This window comes from Ambystoma mexicanum, chromosome 5q (genome assembly GCF_040938575.1).
Source record: "Ambystoma mexicanum isolate Mex_15411 chromosome 5q, UKY_AmexF1_1, whole genome shotgun sequence".
In the NCBI taxonomy this organism is placed as follows: Eukaryota; Metazoa; Chordata; class Amphibia; order Caudata; family Ambystomatidae; genus Ambystoma; species Ambystoma mexicanum.
In genome coordinates this window covers 808746444-808769148 of record NC_090933.1, presented here as the reverse complement: position 1 = coordinate 808769148, position 22705 = coordinate 808746444, and the positions used below count along the sequence as shown (strand labels likewise).

General features: G+C 44.5%; 1 protein-coding gene across 2 annotated transcripts in view; it reads right to left on the bottom strand.

Annotated features, from left to right (window-relative positions):
* The window catches only part of LOC138497680 (carbonic anhydrase 13-like), a 1250189-nt gene that overhangs the window by 983150 nt on the left and 244334 nt on the right, over positions 1-22705 (bottom strand). For both annotated transcript variants that reach the window (XM_069621291.1, XM_069621292.1), the window contains exon 3: positions 1946-2143. In XM_069621291.1, coding sequence (XP_069477392.1) covers positions 1946-2143 — 198 coding nt within the window. The remainder of the gene's footprint in view (positions 1-1945; positions 2144-22705) is intronic.

The following is a 22705-nucleotide window of genomic DNA, read 5'->3' as shown; positions in this document are numbered from 1 at the left end:
AAGAGACAAGAATTCCCTGTTTTATTATGATTCGGCAAGTTATAGAAGGGGTTTTGTGTATCCAGTTTTGGAGAATTATCAGAGAGGGTTTCTGCTTACGAAGGCTTCTCGTTATTTTATGGAGGGGTAGAGATCAGAACCGTTTTGGGTATCTACAGAAAGGGATATACTAAAACCTTATTCTTTAAATAGTTTATATTCCTTTAGGAAAAAACTGGGGTAAAATTTGAATCTATAACCGGCACATAAACCGCTTTGGTAGAGTGGATTATAGGGTGTGGACAAGATCTATTCATGTATGGAGAAGCATCTATTTGGCTTAATCTGGGGTTGCACATAGATAACAAAATACTAAATTGGCGAAGTTGGGCCAACAAGGATATTCTAAAAATGGAAGATATTTGGAAATGTTAGAAAATTATTTCCTTTTCTGAGCTAGTGGAGCAATATGGATTGGGTAATGGGGAACATTGGAGATATAGGGTTTTAGAAAAATTGATGGTTGAAAGGCAGCAGATGCTAAAGGTGCCAATGATTGGGAAGTGTAAAATATGTGAAATGTTTGATACTCCACCCGTATGGTGCCAACTTCTCTTAAGCTAATGCCAATAGAGAAACAAATGAAGGCGTCATGGGAGAAACTACGATTGGCCTGGGGTGCAGATTCGGGGAGGGATTTGTCGGTGAAAGTTTGGGAGAGTGCTTGGAGGGTGGCAGTAAAAGCAAATGGATCTGAAGTTGCTTTATATTCATCAATTGGTTTTGGGTTGTATATACTGGACCCCAGAGTGGATGTGTGCAATGGGTTTGATAGATAATGATCTGTGTTGGGGCTGCCGTCAGAAGAGGGGAACTTTATTGCACATGCTTTGGGAATGCAAGAGAGTGGTGGATTTCTGGAGGGATATATAAGACAGAATTGATGCAGCTGAGAATATCTCCTTTCCGCAAACCTCATGGCAGTCATTTTCCTTTCGACTGAGGGTAGATGTGAGAATGCATGTGATTCTCCATATTGGATCGATAAAGATTTATTGATGGCAACTAAACAAATTATGAAAGTATGGAAGACTAGAAAGAAGCCTCAACTTGAGAATTGGTTGGTGGACATGCAAAGACTTTCAGACTTTGAAAAAACTCAAAACAGTAACAGAAAATCGGGAGGGAGAATACTTCGAACGACGGGGACCCTTTAATGATCTGTATCGGTGAGTGTAGGTTGGGGTACTGAAATACAATATGTAGAAGTTACTTAGGGTTTAGATGCTAGGTTGTGGGGGTATTGTGAGGTTTGTGTTAAGTCTTGTGCTTTATGTTGTCCTTGTGTGTTTTTATTCATTGGGCTTCAGGGGCGGGTATTAATCATACTTGATTTCTAAATATTTTTAATGTAAGTTTGACAAATAGAATTGGTTATTTGATTATTATACTCGCTCAACCTTATGTTATTATTGTAATGTTTATTGAATAAATCAAAGTAAAGCGTTTAAAAAAAACAGGAAAAAAACCAATGTGCATAGTTCTGAAATGGGCTTGCTGCATCACTGTGATCCAAGGTATTAGTGTACTATGTTTGGCGTGGTGGGTGTTTATGAGCAGCCAGCAAGAAGGTTTGTGTAGCTCTCACCCTCTTGTAAATCTTAATTTAGTTTGGCCCACATACATGCCATTGGCCTAATCCAGGAGCCTGCACCATTGGCTTGCATGTGTTTTGGAATACTATTCCTATCAGCTGTACACACATGAAGATCCACAGGTTTCTCACCCCAGGAATCATATATTCAGGTGGGCATTCTTCATGCGAATGCACAATTGCCACTTCCAATTTTCATATACTAATGGATTCTCTGTATTACTCAGGTGTCACAAAAATAATGAAAAACGATACGTCAGGCAACAAATTGGTACAAGAAGCAAACAAGGCAAATGTCAGCATATTACAAACCTGATCGGTGTGCTCTGTCATCATACTCAACCATGAAAGAGTGCCCGTTGTTTGTAATCTTTTTGCAGGAGGAAGGATCGTAGGATGGGCTGAGGGGTTTCAGACCATCATCGAATACTACTTCTCTGGTTATGATGTCTATCGGCGATTGTTGTTTTCCTAAAGCATGTGGGAAGTGTTCATGCCAAACTCTAGGGCCTAAATTGTAGAGAGAATAAATACATATACAATTATATAACATTTTTGTTTTAAATTCACATATTTTAAATTCATGAAATTAAGCACATTTAATTAATAAAGCAATACAAATTAAATACATTATGTTCACGTCACAGTGGATTTCCTTTGCAGTATTTTCTTGGAGTCACGCGCTGTTGGAATACTTTTCTCATTCCCCAGAATATGTGCTATTGTACTTAATATTTGTCGTCCCTCTGCTCGTTAAACCCTTCAGTAAGCACCCAGGTGTTAAGGCAATCCAGTTTTAAATGTCTTCTGCTCATTTTCATTGCATTTTCATCTGCACCATTTCATTTTCAATTCAGTTGAGACGTAGTTTTGTCCAAAAATGTGTGTGCTATGTCGAGGCAAGACAACATTGATGGATGAAGTGGTGGTCAGCTCTGCTGCTGGATTCAAAGCTGGGAAGGGCAGGATTGCCTAATAATGTCTGAAGTCAGCACTTAGCTTATGAGCTATGCACTGGGTCAGTTATAGTCAGTCAAAGCAAACACGTTTATCAAACTCTTGCACTACTACAAGCCTATGGAAATGCCCAGAAGTTTCAACACATTTATATTCCCCTTCAAAGGTAACCTTGGATAATAGTATTATTATTATGAGTAGTAGAATAACTATTTCTTTTTTATTGTTTATGGTTAAATAACCTTTACAAAATGTATACAACGAATTATAAGTACAGATATAGAAAAAAGAAATCAATTTAACTAAGTTGACATAGTTAAGAATTAACATAAGCAATTATAAAATCAAGAAAAACAATTCATTAAAAGGAAGAAAAAAAAGAAAGTTAAAAACAATAAAACATATATAATGCAGTAATTGATTACTTGGAAATCAAAAGACATACAGTTCTTGTTTAAAACAACAAGAGTAGTTAATTCATACTATGATACTACCGTATCCAACACAGTATTAATGTTAAGATTACTTTGATTTAGATTCAAAGATTTAAAAAAGGAAGCTACAGCCAAAGTTTCGGAAGTATTGCGTCCATTTAAACAGCGTTACCATATTTGTTGTTCATTGGCCCATTCATGTTAGGAAACATTTTTGCCAGGTAGCGTTGCGGTTTTGTGCTCAGCTCATTGCAAAAAGAACGGAAATGTCTTGATGATTTAACAGATCCGTCTTGATGGCAAAATAGACATATCAGGTTGTTAGAATCGTTTAAGCCGTGTTGTGCAAGAATTTCTTTCATATACATAGGTTCCAACGCACCTGCATAAAAGTTTGCCTATGGTGTTTGTCAGGGAATTGAGTAAGGTATAGAGCAATCTCTCCTTGTTTTTTGTACTCATGATTTATATACGACATAGAGGGGTAGCTGCGCAAGTTCTCAAACCAATCGAAATCTAGTAATGATTTTTTTACATTATTTGGATTTGTGATTAAGGTGTCAGTGTTCGAGTTAATTTGACCAAGAATTCTTGCACAATGCGACCCAATTGACGTTACAACATTAGATGTTTTCATATCATAAGTTGACCGCATAGTTTTGTGTAAAGTCGCATAAAGAGAATCACCATATGACAGAAGTATTTTCCTAAATAAGGAAAGTAAGTTCCACTACACCCTAGCAGCAATGGAGAATAGACCCAATTCGAATGGCATAGCCGCGAGCAGTACACAATTTGGAACCCCCAATACAGACCTCCACAGCTTTGCTTCCCATACTTCTAGGTATTGCAGAGTTGACTTATACAACAGTTCCTGGACATAGATTAGTTATGGGATGTCCTTACCGAAATACAATTGTAATAAAATTGTAAGACAGGTAGAATAGAGTAAGAGCCTTATTTCTTATCTATTACCAGTGTTTGAGAAACCAGCATTGTCTCCCTCTGATGAAGCGCATTCTTCAAGTTGACAATACCCGGGGTTGCTGATTTCATATACCCCAGGTATATCATACGAGTGGAGGGGATGATGCGTGTATCATCCCATAGCCATGTTTGTAATTGCTTTTTCGGGCTCTTTGATACTACCAAGATTCATGTTTTTTTTAGTTAATCTTGAGCCTCTTATCCGAGGCAAAGATAGAGGATGATTTTAATAAATGTCTCAAACTTGACATTTGATGCTTGATTGATTGTCGAATAGAAGAATATCATCTGCATATGCGAGCGAGGACAGATGTTGTGAGCCCACCTTAGGAGAAATTCATGCAACAGGGGTTAGGTAGTCACTAGCATCAGACACATATAAGTTAAATAGACCTGCCACTAGTGTGCACCCTTGACCTAGTCCTGACTCAGTTGGAATACTTCGGGACATGACCCCTTCTCTATTTAGCCTTATCTTTACGGTGGAGTTAGTATGGAGGCCTATACTAAGTTCCAAAAGGTTGCTTGGAATCCCCCAACTCTTAAGCTTACCCCACAGCCTTGTGCGATCTACACGATCAAAGGTGGCAGATAAGACGATCAAAGCCACATAAGTACATGAATCAGTGGTATCCCAAGTAGACTGTTGGATATGTCTAAGAAGAAGGCCATTAAGCGAAGTGGAGTACCCTTTACGAAAACCAGTCTGATATTTGGATATTCTTGCAGATGACACAGCCCAACTCTACGGGTGTTGAAGAAGAATAGCGGATAAGATCCTTCAATCTGTATCTAAAAGCGAGATCCGTCTGTAATTGGTTGGTTCAGTCCTATTTTTTAATTGACCATAGTCAGCCATTGACTTTTTATACAAATCATTCTACAATAGAGAGTTAATGCGAGTTCTTCAAAAGATAGATATTATAAAAAAAGAATAAAAAGATAAGCGTAAAATAAGTACAAAGACCAAGACATCAACTCAACAGCACCAAATGAATACTCATATGCCGTATACTCCAGTTCAATCAGTTCAAATGTGTAAAAGAAGCACTATCTCACACGAAAATGTAACCATATAGAAAATTAGATGAATATTGTTACCCTGCATGAACTGGATTGTGAGAGAGCAAATCAACAGTTTCTCCCAACAGAGCTGAATCATTTTTCCTTAAACCAATCAGGGCATCACAATGTGTGTGCAAATGTTTACAATTTTCTATAGTCAACAGCCACATAGCCTACTAAATAAGTGTATAGGAGTACCCAAGACCTCACGGGTGGTCTAAATGTTTACATTTAATTTTCAGGTACTCCCTACAAATATAATGATATGGGGATTCTTTTATATAGAGAGATGACCCGGGGGAATATTGAAGGCATGCTCACTCCAGAAAAATACAGCCGCTAGGGCAAAAGGCCCAAGACACGCTTGCAAGGATAACAAGTATTCATTTCTCCAAAATACAAATGCATAAGCAAAGAACTCTGCTGCCCCCGAGCACTCTGAGCTCCGTAGGGACATGCAGCACATTATAAGCACAAATAATGTCACTAGTGACGTAACTATATAAGGTACAAATCTCCATTCTAACTGGACGATCCATATAAATATAGAGCCTGCTCCATATGTGATGCCAGGCCATTGGTGCATCTTCATCCGTTCATCTTGTCAATGTGGGTGCTGCTCGGCTAATCATCCACAGTGAAGTAGGCCTGATACTTAATTGACTCCTAACACAAACAATGTTATTTTATCACTGTAACACACACCTTGCAGATACAGGAATGGGCTTGGGGGGAGAGACGAGGTCACACTAACTCACACTCTTCACTCGCTTCCCAGACAGGTCAGCAACCCCCAAGGTCCACCACCTTCATTTTAGCTATCATTTTGATGCTACCCTGCACCTCGCAGCACAAATCACGTGACCTATTTCTGAAGGCGCGATAGCCTTCCCTTCTGATCTAAGTGATCGATCGAGGGGTGTTAAGGTTTTATGGTCCATAGTCTGGGTTTGGACGGTGCCATGGCATGTAGGGGTCATAGGATGAAAGCATGGCAAAGCTGTGTTTCTCGTGTGGGGATTGTTGGGGGCAGGAGGGCTTGGCTATCTGTCCCTTGGGATGGTGCTGCAAAGAGGTGCTCTGCTCCCTTCTCATGACCTTGGGCCTGCAACTTTCTTAGAACAATGGAGAATTTTGTGGACTCGTGAGACCTGGCCGAGGTGGGGGTGATGTTCGCGATCATGCAAGGGAATCTAATACTGACACATAAAATGATGTTTGCCGTGCTTGGGCCTACTTCTAAAATGGCTGCCACCGACCAAGATGGCGTTTGCACCCGCCTCTACCACATAGCTTCTAATACATGCATTAAGGTGGTTGTGCACCCTCCATTATGTGCACCCCCATTTCCCCTGTTCCCTAAATGTGCTCTCTTAGCGCTTATTTCTCATTAGGTATCGCCTAGGGGGGTGGGAAGACCCTCTCTCCTTCCTAGAATTATGAAGAATATATTCCCTGATTAGTGACTTGGAGTACAAATTCAGATATAGTCACCCAAAGCACTCTTAAGCGTTCTCTTGTATTCATCCACTGAAATTTCACAAGGGTCGATGTCAAGTTTGTTGTCCCACAAAATTCCCTTCTTCATAATCTGTGCACATGCTATCTATTACCCACCCATAGTATACTCTTGCTTAACTGTATTTAATAGCTATTATGGTCTGCATTTATTAACTTCCAACAGCGGATAAGGCACTGTTCCAATTGCATTGATTCAATGGAAGTTAGACCAAATTCACTTAACAGATATTTTACTGGTAAGAACTGTGGTAAATTCAATAGCCCCCTCAAAATAATACCGTACATTAACAGTGGCATAGTTTGGGCCTAATAGTCTGTGGTTAATGATAAACTACAAATACCACGGTGCTTCACAGCTACATTTGTAATTGCCCCCAGTTATTATCTGGCCATAAGATTTATTTTATCCATATGGAGTCTCTATGTTAGTTTGTGATCGATTACGACCCCTAAGTAATTGTAGCATGGCGCTCTTTCTATTGTTTGTCCTAATAATTGCCAACACATTTATTTCTGTATAAATATATCATTATATATCATTTTATTAAGAGCTACAAATAATAGGTCTTACTGTTAATGTGTTTAGATTAAGTCACAAATACTATATGCTTTAAAATAAACCTTCCATGAAACATTTTAAAAATTAAATACAAAGTAAAAATAAGTGAACACATTGATGTATGGCTTCTCGGAAATGTTGTCCTATTGCACATCAAGTGTATTTCTGCCCTTTCTCCTTTACCTATTTTTTTCCCTTCTGGACTAGAACTCCCAGATGGTAAGGGATAACGAGATCTCCTGTCCCTCGAGACATCTGTGCCCGAATGCCACAGCCTTTCCCATGTTGCCTCCATCGTAGGACCTGCCAAACAATAAATCCATTTTTATCTTCTAGGGCAGTACATTTAATTAATACATAGTTAATTGTTTCCATTGTGTTCCTGTCTGAACAACATCTGAATATACTCTCCCCAAACAGTATACCCTTTATATCGCTGTTACTTGCACAGTCTCTACCAAGTTCAACGTTAGCTGCTTACATTTCATCCTCTATTTTCTGTTTGGAAATTGCTTGCAATATGGTTGAGGTTCTATTTCCTTGGGAAAAACCTCTAGATAATCATAAACTAGTCTTTTGTTTCTGTAAATAACTGACTTTAATTATCTGTGCCTTTGTTCCATCTTATTATTTTCTCACAGTTATGTGGCCTAGGTCAGAGTTAAGCTCATGTTGATAATGAGTTCTTTCTATTGTTTTGCGCAATTCATAATGGTTGCATTCCCCTTGCCCTGAATAATCTCATTCAATGTTCCAACACACCTGTATCTGTTGAATTATTTATCTTACTATAGAAAACAACCTTTTGTGCAGCAGAGTCAGATTCAGTTATGATATGATATTTTATTTATAGCGCGCACATACACAAGTGTTTCAAGGCAAGACGAGGCAAGGGAGGGGAACAAAAGATGACAAGACAGCAATCTTACTAGGCCCAGTGACATTGAGATCGCGCAAGTGCAGGGAAGAGGGAAGGGGAAAGTGCAAGGGGCAGGGGGGAGTAGCAAGTGCTGAACAAGAGATCAAAAACAACAACAAGTAGCGCGGCCAGCAGGTGGCAAGTGCAGGAGTTAAGCACAAAGGGTGTCTAAAAAGTGCAGGTAGGGGGACTGTAGGGTTGCAGATAAAGACCCAAGTGCAAGAGTTGCCAGGAGACAGTGCAGGTATGCAGCTGTGTGGGCAGGGACCTGGGCCCGAATTCAGAGGGTAGCCAGGTGCCCATTGCAGTAACAGACAGATCAGCAGGGGAGAGGAAGAGACAAGGCAGACGCAAAGAGGAAGGTCTTGAGGTGCTTCCGGAACCGAAGATTGTTCTGAAGTTTCAGAGAGGCAGGAAGGCTGTTCCAGAGGGAAGCCCAAGCCGAACAATGATCTGCGACCAACTCGTTGCTTGGAAAAGTGACTGAACCTGAGGGAGTTGGAGGTGGAGGAGCGAAGAGCCCGAGTAGGAAAGTATTTCTGAAGGGAGAGTTGAAGGTTCTGTGGACCCAGGCCCCAGAAGACCTTGTGGACAATGCAGAGGGTCTTGAACTTAATCCTTGCAGCCACAGGGAGCCAATGAAGAAATTTCAGGGCTGGAGAGATACGATCCCTGGGCTTAAGGCCAAGGACAAGTCTTGCAGTCCTGTTCTGGAGGAGTTGCAGAGGCCAGAGAGTAGAAGCAGGCAGATTTAGAAAGAGGCTGTTGCAATAGTCCAGCCTAGAGAGAACCAGCGCTCTAGAGACAGTGAGCTTCTGGGGAAGGTGAGGAAAGGAAGACTACCTCTGAGGAGGTGCAGTTGGTATTTTGACTTCTCAGAGACATCAGAGATATGTGGAGAAAAGGAAAGTGTGGAGTCGAAGATGACCCCCTCCGAGGTTCTTAACCTCACAGGTGGGAGCAGGAAGAGGGCCTAGGAAGGTTGGCCAGAGAGTGACAGGAAAGGAAGGTGCAGGTGTGCCAATGAGGAGGATCTCCGTCTTACTGGCATCAAGGCAGAGGTCATTGATGGCACACCACTCTTGGATTGCAGACAGACAATCCGAGTTGAGATCAGGAGAGGAGGTGGCTATATATTGTTCAGTTGCTATATATTGTACTGGGTCCCTTTGGGCAATCCCAAAGTACAGCGTCATATGTAGCCCCCTAATTTGTCCAGCCAGTCTGTTGACCCATACCAGCTCTCTGCAGCATGCAAAATAACCTTAATAATCGTAACAATAACTGTAACGCTCACCTGATTCCCACGGAGGCGCCGACCTGTTCTGGACTGCTATGACCTCTTCTAAGGTGATGCGCAGGACTCGGAAGACGGACTGGACCGGACCCCCAAACCTCGCCTGTCTGGCCCGTAGAAGAATCCTTCTGTAGATGGAAAAGGGGATTAACTGTCTGCTGGATAATGTGTCGGATTCTCCCCTTTCCCCCTCTCACACTCCTCAAACCCCCTCCGCGATTCCCCATAGAGTCTCACCTTAGAGTCTGAAAGGACGAGCTCTCCATCCTGCTTCGGATGCAGGGGCGCGTTGATTTCCAGTTACTTCACTGGATCTCGGGTTTGGTGAGTATTCAACTCCGCTTGACTTCCGATATGAGGCCGTAAGTATTTAGTTGCAAAAGTTCAAGCCTTAATTGTCCGTTGTCCTTTTCTCTATTTCAGATGCAGGATGAAGAATCCGCGTTGAGGAATGGATTTGCCGAAGGTAAACTCTGGTGAGTCTTTTTGATGGATGGTTCCCTTAGTGATCTTGCTTTCACCCACTAATGCGTGTGTCTTTTTCCCCTTAGGGGCCGGAGTACGGAAGTGCTAAAGAAGCGGCGCCGACCCGAGGTGAGGAAAGATTGTCCCAACAATAATCAGGTAAATCTTACGGTGGAAGAATCAGGCCTTCCTCAATCTGTTCCTTTGCTCCCCTTTGTTTTGTCTCTTTTTCTCCTTAGGCGCTGAAAGGCGACGGATGGTGCCAATGGTCGCTGAAGAGCCCGAGGGCGCCTCGTGAAGGTGAGTGGAACGAGGCGCTGCAGCGAGCGATGCGATGCGCTTCTAAAAATAATGTCTTTTCTCAGGATCGTCGGAGTGATGGTTCCGGACTCCGGATGGAGGTAGGTAAAGTTCATTTATTCATCTTTCTCTCCTTTCCTTCCTTTTCAGGTGTTCCAGGTGGCAGGCGGGCGTGGCTGGAGCCAGGATGCAGGAGCAGACACGGTGAGCGTCCAGCTGCTAGATGCAGAACAACGCGAAGCGTGAGCTGCTGTCTGGGTGTGGTTTAAATAGCCCCCAAAGTAGTTCCAGGTAAGTATTCTTCCCCAGCCACGCCCGAGTGGTAAAATAGTCCCATAGGTAAAATATACCCTTTCAGACCTCAAGGAGGTCTGGATCCGGCAGCATGGTCTGCATCAGGTAAGTCCATCCAAGCACTCCCATAATGAGCCTGGCGCCTATGGTGCCAGGACTGATGCCTTCTATGAGCCTGGCGCCAAAGGCGCCAGGACAATGTCCAAAGAGCCCCTATAAAGGGTTGCTTGGTTCCTCCCTGGGGACATGATGTCTGCTTTCGGGGACGCTGGTCCTGAACTGGCTTCCCGGGAGTAGGCATCATGACAATAACAATAATTTTAAATGTTATACCGAAATAATGGGGAGGATACAATAACCCCTTAGATGTCATTAAAGCTACAGAAAGTTGCCATACATCTAATAGCCTTGTTGGGCATGGTGCATCAAAGCTTTTTTAATTAAATGTATTTAATTATTGAGGAGGATGTTCTGATCTCAAACATCAACCATTAAATCTATCCTATGTTATTATGCTATCTTTGTCTTTTGTACAACAACATTCACATAAGGAGGTCATGAAATGGTGTGGCAGACTAATTACAGAGAGAAGACTCTCACTTTTCTGGCGTGAACTCTTCAGTTACGCCATGTATAGGTGGAAGAAAAGAGAGCCAACAACACATCCCTGCTTCAAACCATGGTCAGTGTTGATCTGCTCTGTAACTGCCCCTCTTCTGTTCCACCTAATTCTGACCCTTGTATTCTTTACATGAGCACAATCATTTTAAGGAGTCCACAATTTGTAGCCGAAGTCAACACATTTTAAGCAATTATTTAAGAGGGTAATCTCTGGACAAAAGATAGTTGTTATATATGGGGGATTCCCTTGTCATCGACAAACTGATTTGCACTAAAATATTTAGGCAAACACTGTCCTGGAAGAATCCAGAAGAGCTATAAACATATAATTCATTGGATCCTTCTTACTGTGTATGTGACCTTAGAGAAGGGGTTCTCTGCCGAACAACATTACATTAGACAACTTGTCCAGTCCTGGAGCCAGGGAAACCTTTAATGAGCCGATGTGTTTCATAATCTTAGAGATTGTGCCTGTGCTATACCATGGAGAAGGTTGTTCCATAGCAATCACGCTACCCTCAACATTCATCACTGTGCATTCGACTCCGATGTAAGCTTCCCAAACATGGTCTTTTACCAGCTTGATCTGAACTAAATAAGACATCCTGATCTTATTATTAATTAATGTTCAAACTTTCTATATGTCTATAATTTCTAAAATATTAATCATCTCTTGCCAATGAGAGTTTGAATGTGCCATAAGCAAATTGTCATATTTTTCTTTTCGGCTTATGTCTTTGTCTACTGAAAGCTTTCACAGCAATATTCTGAACTTTGGCATGTGATTACTACTATCAGCGGCCATTCTCTCTCCTTGCTTAATTAGAGTTGTTGATATTAGGTATTGTGTTGAGTTAAATGAACTGTCCATATTATCATGTGAGGGGGTAGCCACAAGCTACTGGGTTAGTCTGGCCGCTACCCGTTATGCGTCCCATTAGTTGGAATGAATGGGATCCCCTAGGCTCACCACAACCACAAAAGGAGTGGTATTACATCATCAAGGGAGTTTGAGAACCCTTGTTGAAGACAATTGGAGCATTACCACCAGGTGATTTAACATCCCCAAAACACCACTATTAGGGACCATAAAACCCCCCCTGCTCACCAGTTTCTAAAAGTACACCTCTGAAACAAGGTGTTCAGGTGATCGCCCAACCATGATTCAAGTTTGGAAATATAAAGCATAAATGTCCTGTGTTTAACAACACAAAAGCAGTTCACCAATGCAAAAGTTAAAAGTTCCAGATGTTCGAAGGAAAGGAATTGAGTGACAGTCAAATGTTTCAATGAATTGTCATTATAATGTGCGAAGCGGGTTTGGATTGTGATGTCACACATTATTATTAAGGGCGGTGTGGGAAGGTTTGTGTACCCAATTAAAGAACATGATATATGTTTTTCTATAAGGTTATAATGTGCAAGCACCAATCTGCTTGGTGTGAGGAGATTTTTTCATGTTGCAAAGTTACTAATGTTAATTAGTTCGATTGCTATAAAAGTCTTAGATTAAGGGGCGTTTCTTTGACAGTGCCTTTTCACACATTTCTGCTCCGCAATCTGTTTGTATATAGCTGTCCCAGCTGTGTCTGGGCCCTGAATAAACCTGTGTTACTTCTTGCCTGCGTACACTCCTTTTTTAACTACTTTTGTAATTTTTATTGGTAAGTCTCAGGCGACCCCCGACTCACTTTCACAGCGCTAAAAATGATACGAAACAGCAAGACCGAGAAGAAATAAATAAATCAGACAAAAATATAGGTCTTAATTTAACTTTGAAAAGCTTAAAATCTGAGAAAAGACAGAGGTAAAGGAGAAGAGAGTTCCAAAGCTTTGGCCTAGCCACAGAGAAGGCATGGCCACTAACACATTCTAACCGATAACAGGGTACTAAAAGAATAGCTGCATTAGCAGAACGCAAGGTGTCTGATAGGCAATAAGGGGTAACTTTCTCCTGAAGCGAGAGGCAACCATTGCGAAAATAAGCCTGACAAATAAAACAAAGTTCTTTAAACTGGATATGTGCCAAAACCGACAGCCAATGGAATTTGCGGAATTCCGGGGATATAGACTGGCCATATGGGATCCCGGAAGCCAACCGCACTGCAGTAGTTTGTTAAAACTGAAGACGATTTAGCTGATAAGAGGGTTGAGCAAGTAGTGTGGCATTACAATATTCAAGACTGCCGTGTATGGTGGCAGTAATGACAGGGGCATGAAAGCTTGGCGGAATAATATTAATCACCTACTTCAAAAATGTAAATTTGAATAAACCGGAAATACAAATTTCACCAATCTGACCATCAAATGAGATGGAATCCATAATCCTGACACCCAGGTCCTTGACCGACTGATTAGGGACTAGGACAGTGCCCAAAGATGACGGTGAAAATCCTGATTCCATAAAGAAGAAGATTGGTAAGCCAGTTTAAGTTCATCCATTTGGGAACCACCTCCAGGCACTCCCTGAGGTGGGTGGACGTCCCCTCACATTCCAGGTCAAGTCTAAGAAGCAGATGGGTATCATCTGCATAAGAATAAAAGCGGAACGCATGGGAGTGAATGAAACTAGGCATGGGCTGGATGTATATTTTTAAAAAGCAGGAGGGACAGTGCCGAACCCTGGGGGACCCCCCAAGTAATAGAGACCGGGGTAGATTTAAAAAGGAAAAAGTTATACGGTTTGAGAACACAAAGATAAAAAAGTGTGGAACCAATCCAGTACTGTGCCAGCAATACTGACCTCACACAATCGGGCCAGGGGGGTGGTATGGTCGATGGTGTCAAAAGCAGCAGGCAAATCAATAGGATAAGGCCATTAACCCACCTTGATCTTGAATGATGGTAAGGTCATCAATCACTGACACAAGGACCGATTCCGTGCCCATCAATGGATGAAAACCTAGTTGGAAGGGATCAAGAAAATTTACAATTTTGAGAAACATCCAAAGCTGGGGGACGACCCTTACCTCCAGCAGCTTCACAGGAAATGGAAGACAGGAAATAGGACCTACATTTTGGGGGAGTGAGGCATCCGGAGTGAAGGGTTTTAAATGTGGGACCACCAGCGTATGTTTCAAAGAATCAGGGATCTGTCTGGAGACAAAAGAGAGATTGATCGCATTGGTAGCAATCTCACCAATGCAACCAGCTAGCAATTTAATGATGCTGTGATGAATCCTGCAGAGTCATCACTGTATCCCCGGTAGTGAGATTCCTCAGCCGCTACCTGATCCTGACCCTGGGGGTGGTAGTATGAGGATGGATCATGTGGCGGGAGATAGCTGCCGGGAGGAGACAATGACTCCTTTAGGAGAGAAGCAATGTGTCAAACCCCCTTTTGAAGATAGCACTATGTTATCTGAAATACTGATGGCATATTGCCATTCTGAACCCATAAACATTCATAGCTCACAATTACATAAAACACACATCACATCTCCTATTCATGATGATATGGTCTCAGGCAAGAATCACAAACAAAATGTCCTGAAAACCTTTGTTCATCCTATGGACTCCAACTCCCATTGTAGCTTAGGTACACAGAAGAAGAAGAGGGAAAAGGAGTTAATGTGGATTGAGAGAAGCCCTAAGTACAAAATGCAGACTAGCTGTTGTGGGATGAATCAGCTATGCAGGCCATTTAAAGATGACTGTTACCGGCAAGAGGGAGTTGTGTATGGAGCTGGAGTGAGAAGGCACAGTCTGAGCAAATTGATGGAGAGAGAAGCAGGAAAAGGCAGACATGTTGGAGCAGACCACGTTGAAGCAGACATGTGCTCATGGGCTGCCATTCCTCTGCCTCTAACACCGGCGCTGAGAGAAACCCAGAAGAGCATGGTAGGTTCCAGGAGGAAACCAAGAGCAAACCAGCAGCATCGGAGAAGCAGTATCGGGCTCTACTAAGATGGGAAGCAGCCACGTTACTCGCAGGTGAACGCAAGACCGAATAATGAGCTGGAACCAGGTCTGCTAAGCGAGGAACACCATTCTCACGCTGGAACTTTGTCACAGCAGTCTGCAGGAGGTTGCTGACGCAATGTAACACCAGTGAGTTGGCCCAAAGATAGTGGGAAACCCGGGCGTACTGACAAGCACACAGACAGTTAAAAGTGCCATTTGTATACCAGCCAAGTACATTTAAAAGACTGCATTTGCACAATTCCTCATGGCTGAAATGTCAATATGGGGAAAGTTGAAGGAAGTATGATTGTAAGCAAATGAATGTTAACGAAGAAGCTGAAAGACAAAATTTGAACAAGTCTCCATACATGAAGAGTTCATATGGGGAAAGGTGGAGCAAGCATTGTCCTAAGCAAATAGGTGTTGATGAAGAAGTTGAGAAGTGTAACTTGAGCAAGTCTTCATATGTGAGAAGTCCATATGAGGAAGCGTGAGGCAAGAGAAATAAACTGTTACCAAATCCAAAAGAAAGGAAGTATAGACAGTATATAAGTGTTACTGTGTTATACGAGAAGATAAAGAAAAGTAAAGAGAATATTGAAATAAGACCTGATACAGAAGACCCTTCCTCCACTACTACACCACTGCTCTTGTCAGGACCATTTCCCTTAACAACAAACTGTCCCGCCTCTCCTCCCCGCCCAACTATGGACCAATCCAACAACACTCCCACCCTCCACCCTCCCATCCCCCACCTTACCCACCTTTGACTCCTTCAGACTGATCTCCAGAGACAATTTTCTTGACCTTCTATCAGCTAGCAAACCACCTGGCTCCCCCCTTGACCCCTGACCGCCTCAGTCCTTAAAGAAATATGCTTGTCCACCTGCGCAGGAGAACATGCAAGAACCATTCTAAATGACTCCTTCAGCTCTGGAATCTTCCCCGATGCCTTCAAAATTTCACATGTCAAGCCTCTTCTTAAAAAACCATCCCTCGACCCCCTTGACCCCAAAAACTACCAACCCATCTCGAATACCAGATTCCTTGTCAAACTCATCGACCGATCAGCATACTCCAAACTAAACGCCTTTGTTGAATCCAACAACCTCCTCGACCCAGCACAATCAGGTTTCAGACCGTGACATGGAACCAAAACCACTCTGGCCTCAATCTGGGACGATCTTAAGATCACTGCAGACTAAAGGATGCACTGCACTAATTCTCCTCGACCTGTCTGAAGCTTTCGACACGATTAACCACTCAATCCTCCTTTAACGTCTCGACTCCCTTGGAATCTGTAGCACTGCGCTCAAATAGACCGTCTCCTTCCTCAACAACAGGAAACAAATAACCCTCCACTCCTCTTTTGTCTCAGCTGCTCACCCGGTTAATACTGGAGTACCGCAAGGCACATTCCTATCTGCTCTCCTATTCAACCTCTATATGTCCACCCTTCTTGGAATCATCCGCTGGCACAATATATTGTGCTACAAATATGCCGACGATAGCCAAATCATCTTTAAAATCCACAACTCAGACTCCATTCCCCAGCTCGACCTCTCAGCCTGCCTCCTAATATCGACCATTGGATGATTATAAACCACCTCCTCTTAAACCCCACTAAATCCAAAACCATGGTGTGCGGCAACATTCGTTCACTCCCTTGGCCCCCTTCCATGGGCCAACTGCTCCGCCACAGTAAAAAACCTAGGATGCAATATGGACTTTGGCCTAACCTTCTCCCAACAGATCAATGTATCCAAGTGTTTTCACTACCATCTCAAACTTCTCAGGTGCATTTTTCCCTACCTCTCCTTCCCGAACAGACTTGCTGCTGTTATGTACATTGTAATGTCGACACTGGACTACGCCAACTCCCTACACTTCGGGTCCCAGCATATCACCTTAATAAACTCCAACAAGCACAAAATGCTGCTCCTCGCCCAGCGTCCAAAAGACCACAGCTCTCCGGACCCTCCACTGTCTCCCAGTCGGACAAAGGGCCACTTTCAAGACCCGTGCATCATGCATCGTGCAGTGCACAAGACCGGCCCACTATACCTGCAAGATAAGTTATAATCTTACCTCCCTAGCCGCAACCTTAGATCAAGCACTGCCCTCCTCCTGGTGATCCCAACCACTAACTCCATCAGGATTGGAGGATCCTCTTTTTCAGCATTGGCCCGACTCTGTGGAACTCACTTCCACCACACATTCGACACACCCAAGACTATATGACTTTCCGCAAACTACTAAAAACATGGCTCTTTCCATAACGCCAACATTAACCTAAAGATGCGACTCCCATCCTTGTCTTCAATGAATATGCCCACTGGTTGGGCTATTGACAACCGTATCCCTGAACACCGAACAAGGATCTCTTTAGAGGCCTCAAGTCCGTAACAACACATCCCTGTGACGTCCGTGTGTGCCCTTGGGTGACATTGGATGGATTGAGTGGATGGATGGAGGGGATAGATGGAGGGGATGGATGATGGGGATGGATGGATGGATGGATGGATGGATGGATGGATGGATGGATGGATGGATGGATGGATGGATGGATGGATGGATGGATGGATGGATGGGAATATGTGGAATGGACATATTGATGGAATGGATGGAGGGGATGGGATGGATGGAAGGAATGTATGGAACATATGGGAAGAATGGAATGGATGGATGGAGTGATGATGGGAATGGATGGATGGATTGGTGGAGAGGAGGGATGGCGTGGATTGATGAAATGGGTTGAGTTGGATGGTTTTGGATGGAGTGGATGAAGTGATGGGATGGATGTATGTGGAAGTAAATGGAGTTGATGGAGGTGATGGAATGGATGGAGTGGGTGGAATGGATGGATGCAATGGTTGGGACGGACGGAGCGGGTGGAACAGATGGAACGGACGGAGCAGGTGGAATCGGGGAGGGGTGGGGTGGGAGAGATGGGGGATGGAGTGGAGGATTGGGGGGAGTGTACCCTGCTTTCTTGTTTCCCATGCTGTTGGTGCATATCCCTATGTCCCGTAGGACATCGTTCCGTTCATGAAGTATTGAAATGCAGCAGGCGTGTTGCAAAGGCATTACTTGATATTCGTACAAGCTGTATTTGGTGGAAAAGCGGTTATCCATTTGTCCCCCTGTTTTATGCGAAGAAGGTGATATGCCTCCCTCAGGTCTAGTTTGGTGTAGATTTGGGCATCTTTGACTTGATCAAGCAATCCAGGGATCAGTGGCAGGGGGTAGCGATTTTTTACGGTAATCTGGTTCAGTGCGTGATAGTCGATGCACGTTCTCAAGTCCCCCTCCTTTTTCGGTACGAAGAATAGAGGACTGGCCGCTGGAGACTTCGAGGGACGGATGAACCCGTTGGCCAGGTATTGGTCAAGATAGACCATCAGGTGCTGGTTCTCTGGTTCCGTGAGTGCGTAAATTCGCCCACAAGGGATTTGTGCGCCGGGTATCAGGTCGATTTGACAATCGTATGGTCTATGCGGTGGCAGGATATTAGCCTGTTCTTTCTGAAAGACATCTTGAAAGTCCTGATATTCACTTGGTAGGGTGCCGATTGCCACAGTCGCAAGCGTGGAGGTTCTGGTGCCTATTGGTTTTTTCTCTTGGCGATAACATGTGTGGGCGCAAGTCTCGGGAAAGGCCAATTCTTTTACTCGCCAATCGATTCGAGGATTGTGAGCTACCAACCATGGCATTCCCAAAATCAACCGGAACTGTGGTGCCTTAATGAGGTCGAAAACGAAAGATTCTTGGTGTCCATCCTGTCACAGAAGGGTTAAAGCTGCAGTACATTGGGATACTGGACCAGAAGCTATTTCAGTGCCGTCGACAGTGATAACAGTGTCGGTGGTTGAGTTAGGGCGTAACGGAAGCCCCATCTTTGCCGCAAGATCCTGGTCGATGTAATTCCCAACGGCTCGACTGTCTATGTACGCTCTTACTGCGTGCATCCGAGATGGTTGTTGGTGATTGATCATGACCACAGATAGTGCAAAATGGGAGGTCTGCAGTTCACTTTCTTTGCTCGACAAGTGGATCCCTACACTTGCCGGGCTGGGGAGTTTTCCGATTCCTTGATGGTATCTTCCTTGTCCATGGCCCCAACCGTCCTCCTCAGTGGCTTCACAGGGCACTCTTTAGGGAAATGACCTGACCTTCCACAGTACAGACATAACTGCTGCTCTCTCCTTTTATCCCTTTCCGCTTTAGTCAAGGGGGATCTGACCCCCCCCCCGATTTGCATTGGTTCTCCTGAACCTTCCGTTGTTCGGGCAGTATTGTCCTTTGAACGCACATACATAGGGCGAGGGTCCGGTCTGGTTCGGTCTGCTCTTCGGTCCTGCAACCTATGATCTAGTTGAACAACAAGGTCAATTAATTCTGAGCAGTCTTTCGGGGGGTTCACTACTTGTGCGAGAACATCCTTGAGCTCTCCCCGCAACCCCCGATGAAATAACGTGGTTCTCTTCTCCACTGGCCATTCTGCTTCAACTACGAGTCTATTAAACGTGGCTATGTATGTTAATAGGTCTTGATTTTCTTGGCGTAGGGACAGAAGTTTGTTGTCTAATGCCTGCCCCGAGTACGACGGGCGAACAGCTTTTCCATCTCCTGCTGAAAGCCCCTGAAGTCATGCAGCAAAGGATCGTCTTGGGTCACAAAGGGTACAGACCAGTCCACGGCACTATCACTCAGGTAGGATAGCACAAAAGCGACCCGTGATTGGTCATTCGGAAAGGCCCCTGGCCTACAAAGGAAGTGCAGGCGGCACTGGTTCATGAACGTTGCAAACCTCTTGGGATCCCCCGTAAATCGTTTGGGGGGGCCAAGGGAACTGCCCCAGGAAGGGTTATTTGAGCGGGATTGGCTGATGGCGCTGGCATCGTGGGCACGCTTCCCGGCAATGGTGCATGCCCTGCTTGTGACTGGAGAAGTTGCCGGCTTAAATCATCAGTGCATTCTTTGGCTACTATCAGCTCTCTCCTCAGGGTGTTGGTCTCCTGCCTGGCTGCATGTACTTCGGAATGTAGCTGCCCCAACATGTGGGCTAACTGGTTGGTTTCTGACGTTTCCATGACGCCCAGGTGGCTTTTAATGTGAGGCTTTGCGTTCTGTAATGCTCACCTGGTATCCACAGGGATGTCACCAGCCTGTTCTGACCTCTTACGACCTCGAACCCTTCCCTGGAGGCTATTCGACTGGAGACTGGGCCTGAAACACAGGATTGGCAGAGGTTAACCCCCCATTGTCTCTGTGTGCTTGAACCCCTTCTTCCAACCCTTCCCTTTTATCCACAGCTCACCTTGTTTTCTTGGATAGTGTGCTCTCCATCCTGCTTTCAGCACAGGGGCGCATTGATTGATGCGGGCTCATTGCTGCCTAGTTACTTCACTGGCAAGAGTCCGACAGGTAAGTATAATGAGTCTTTTGAACAGTTCTCTAACTTCGTTCCTTTCCTTCCTTAGATGATGGCCGGCATCCGGGGATGGCGGCGTGCTGCTGAAATGAGTAGCGCTGAAGGTGAGTGAGAGCGCGATGCGCGATGCACCCCTTTTGTTTTTTCATAGAGCTAAGTTCTTTTTCGGTGTCTTTTAGGTGCCGCGACGTTTTCAGCGTGGATGGCGGTTATGAAGAACAAATGCGGTGGGTAAGCGCGGTATGCGGTGCCTCTAGATGTTTCCATGCTAACCTGGAGTGTCTTTTCCCTCTTGCAGATGGATGAGAAGTTACGGAGACAGAGTTCCCCCAGAGCGGCTGGGATTCAGCTAAGCGTTTGAAGCTCGTACAGTTTAAAATGAAGCGAAGAGTTGCAGAATGTTTACTAATGCCTTTTTTCTGTTCTTTTCCCTAGGAGGCGTCGTGCTGGGATGGATTGACACCGCCGAAGATGCCCGAAGAACAGAAGGAGCGATGAATGATAGGCAGAAGCGCTGCAAGGTAAGGCTGTTCCTAACGGTGTTCTTGTTCTTGCAGGAGCTGAGCGCAGAAGAAAGATGCAGGCCTACTGGAGACCGATCGGAACACGGTGAGTGTCACGCTGCAGTTGCAGAAAACGCAAAGCATGCTTCTCAGCCTGGGTGTGGCTTAAATATTCTCTGTGTATCCCAGGTGTCTCTGGGCTGAACCACACACAAAAGACTAGACCGCACATGCAGTTCTGGGAACCGAAATATGTGGGGGCATCCATCTTGTCCCCATCAATGCACTACAAGTCCAATCCCCAATGTTATCCTATGGGAGTGAGTGAGTCTGGTGCCACAATCGCCAAGTCTGACTTCAAGTGGGTCTTTGGAGGGATGGAGAGGCCCTTGAGGGCCATGTAGGTGATCGTGGTCTGGCTCCAGCCTGACATCTAGGAGGGCTGGGGACATGAGGGGCAGGAATCATGACACTGGCCTAGTAGGATTGTTGTCCGTCCCTTTTGTTCCCCTCCCTTGCCTCGTCGCATTCTGAAACACTTGTGTTTGGGCGCGTTATAAATGCCATATCATATCATATCATGTGTAAGTCTGGACGTAAACTGGCGCATAGAAATATCCTGCAAGCATGGAATTAAGAGAGTCTGCAACTAAAATCATCTACAGGGTCAGGCCAAACGTTAAAATAGCCACCACACACAGATTGGAATGCGTTAAGGCCAAGTCAGTAATAAAAGACAAGAAAAATGTAATAAATAAGGATTTCTAAGAGGGAGGACAATAACGCATTTATATTTGCAAGATAAAAGCTGGCAAATAACTGATACGCACTAACAGAGCTTCCATTTTTACATCAAAGCCAAGCAGTAAAAGTGAACAAGACAAATTGACCTTATAAATAATAGCTGCACCCAGAAGGGGCAATCGCATCCTTATCCACATGTAGAATGGCGTACCCAACCAAATCGGGCAATGAGGTTGCAGAAAGCCACGTCTCAATAATACAAATCATATCAGGACTGTGTTCATGAAGAATTGAGAATCGAAAACATGTTGAATTTGTGAGCTGCCAAAGATCGGGTGTTTATCAACAAAGCCGTAGTGTGGAAGGAACCGAGGCTGCCCTAAGTGGAGCACAAGACAGCTTGACAACATAGCTCTCAACCATTTGTGTTGCAAAGGCGGGTGAAATCACCCGATTTTGTTTTTGGCGGGTGAGCCGCCCATTGGAATGAATGGGCTTGCAGGATGCTTGGCGGGTGAGTCAGCCCTTTGCAAGGCGGGTGACACCTGCCAAAAGCGTGAGAGTTGAAAGCTATGTGACAAGGGAGTTCCATCCCACAGGGAAAGTAGTATCAGGAGGGGCAAGTGAAAGAATGGCTGCCCAGGAGAGGAACAGAACCTCAGTACGGGGTGCCCAAAGCACAGACGAGCGCCTATGGGCTTGACTTTGGAACGGCTTTGGTGTGCGGTTGTCCGCTGCACTCCCTGGAGCGGTGTTCTAAATACCTAACCAGCCTATTGCCAGAGACCAATCAGAGTGCAAGCTCTATATTGAGGGCCAGAAAAGACTCTCTGCTCTAGCCGGGTGCCGCATGCAAGTAAGAAATCAAAACAAACTGGGACAACCCATCCGGTATGAGTCATCAAAGTTCCACCTGAGCCCAGGCACCCTCTGTGGTGCTGCCCCTTTAAGTGTTCAGCACGCGGCAGAGTGACGTTGCACTCCGCCGCGTGCCTTTAAATAAACGTGGCGTTCCCGGCCGCACAGAGCGACCAGGGAGCCCGAACTGTGAAGACCGTCTCCTGTGTGG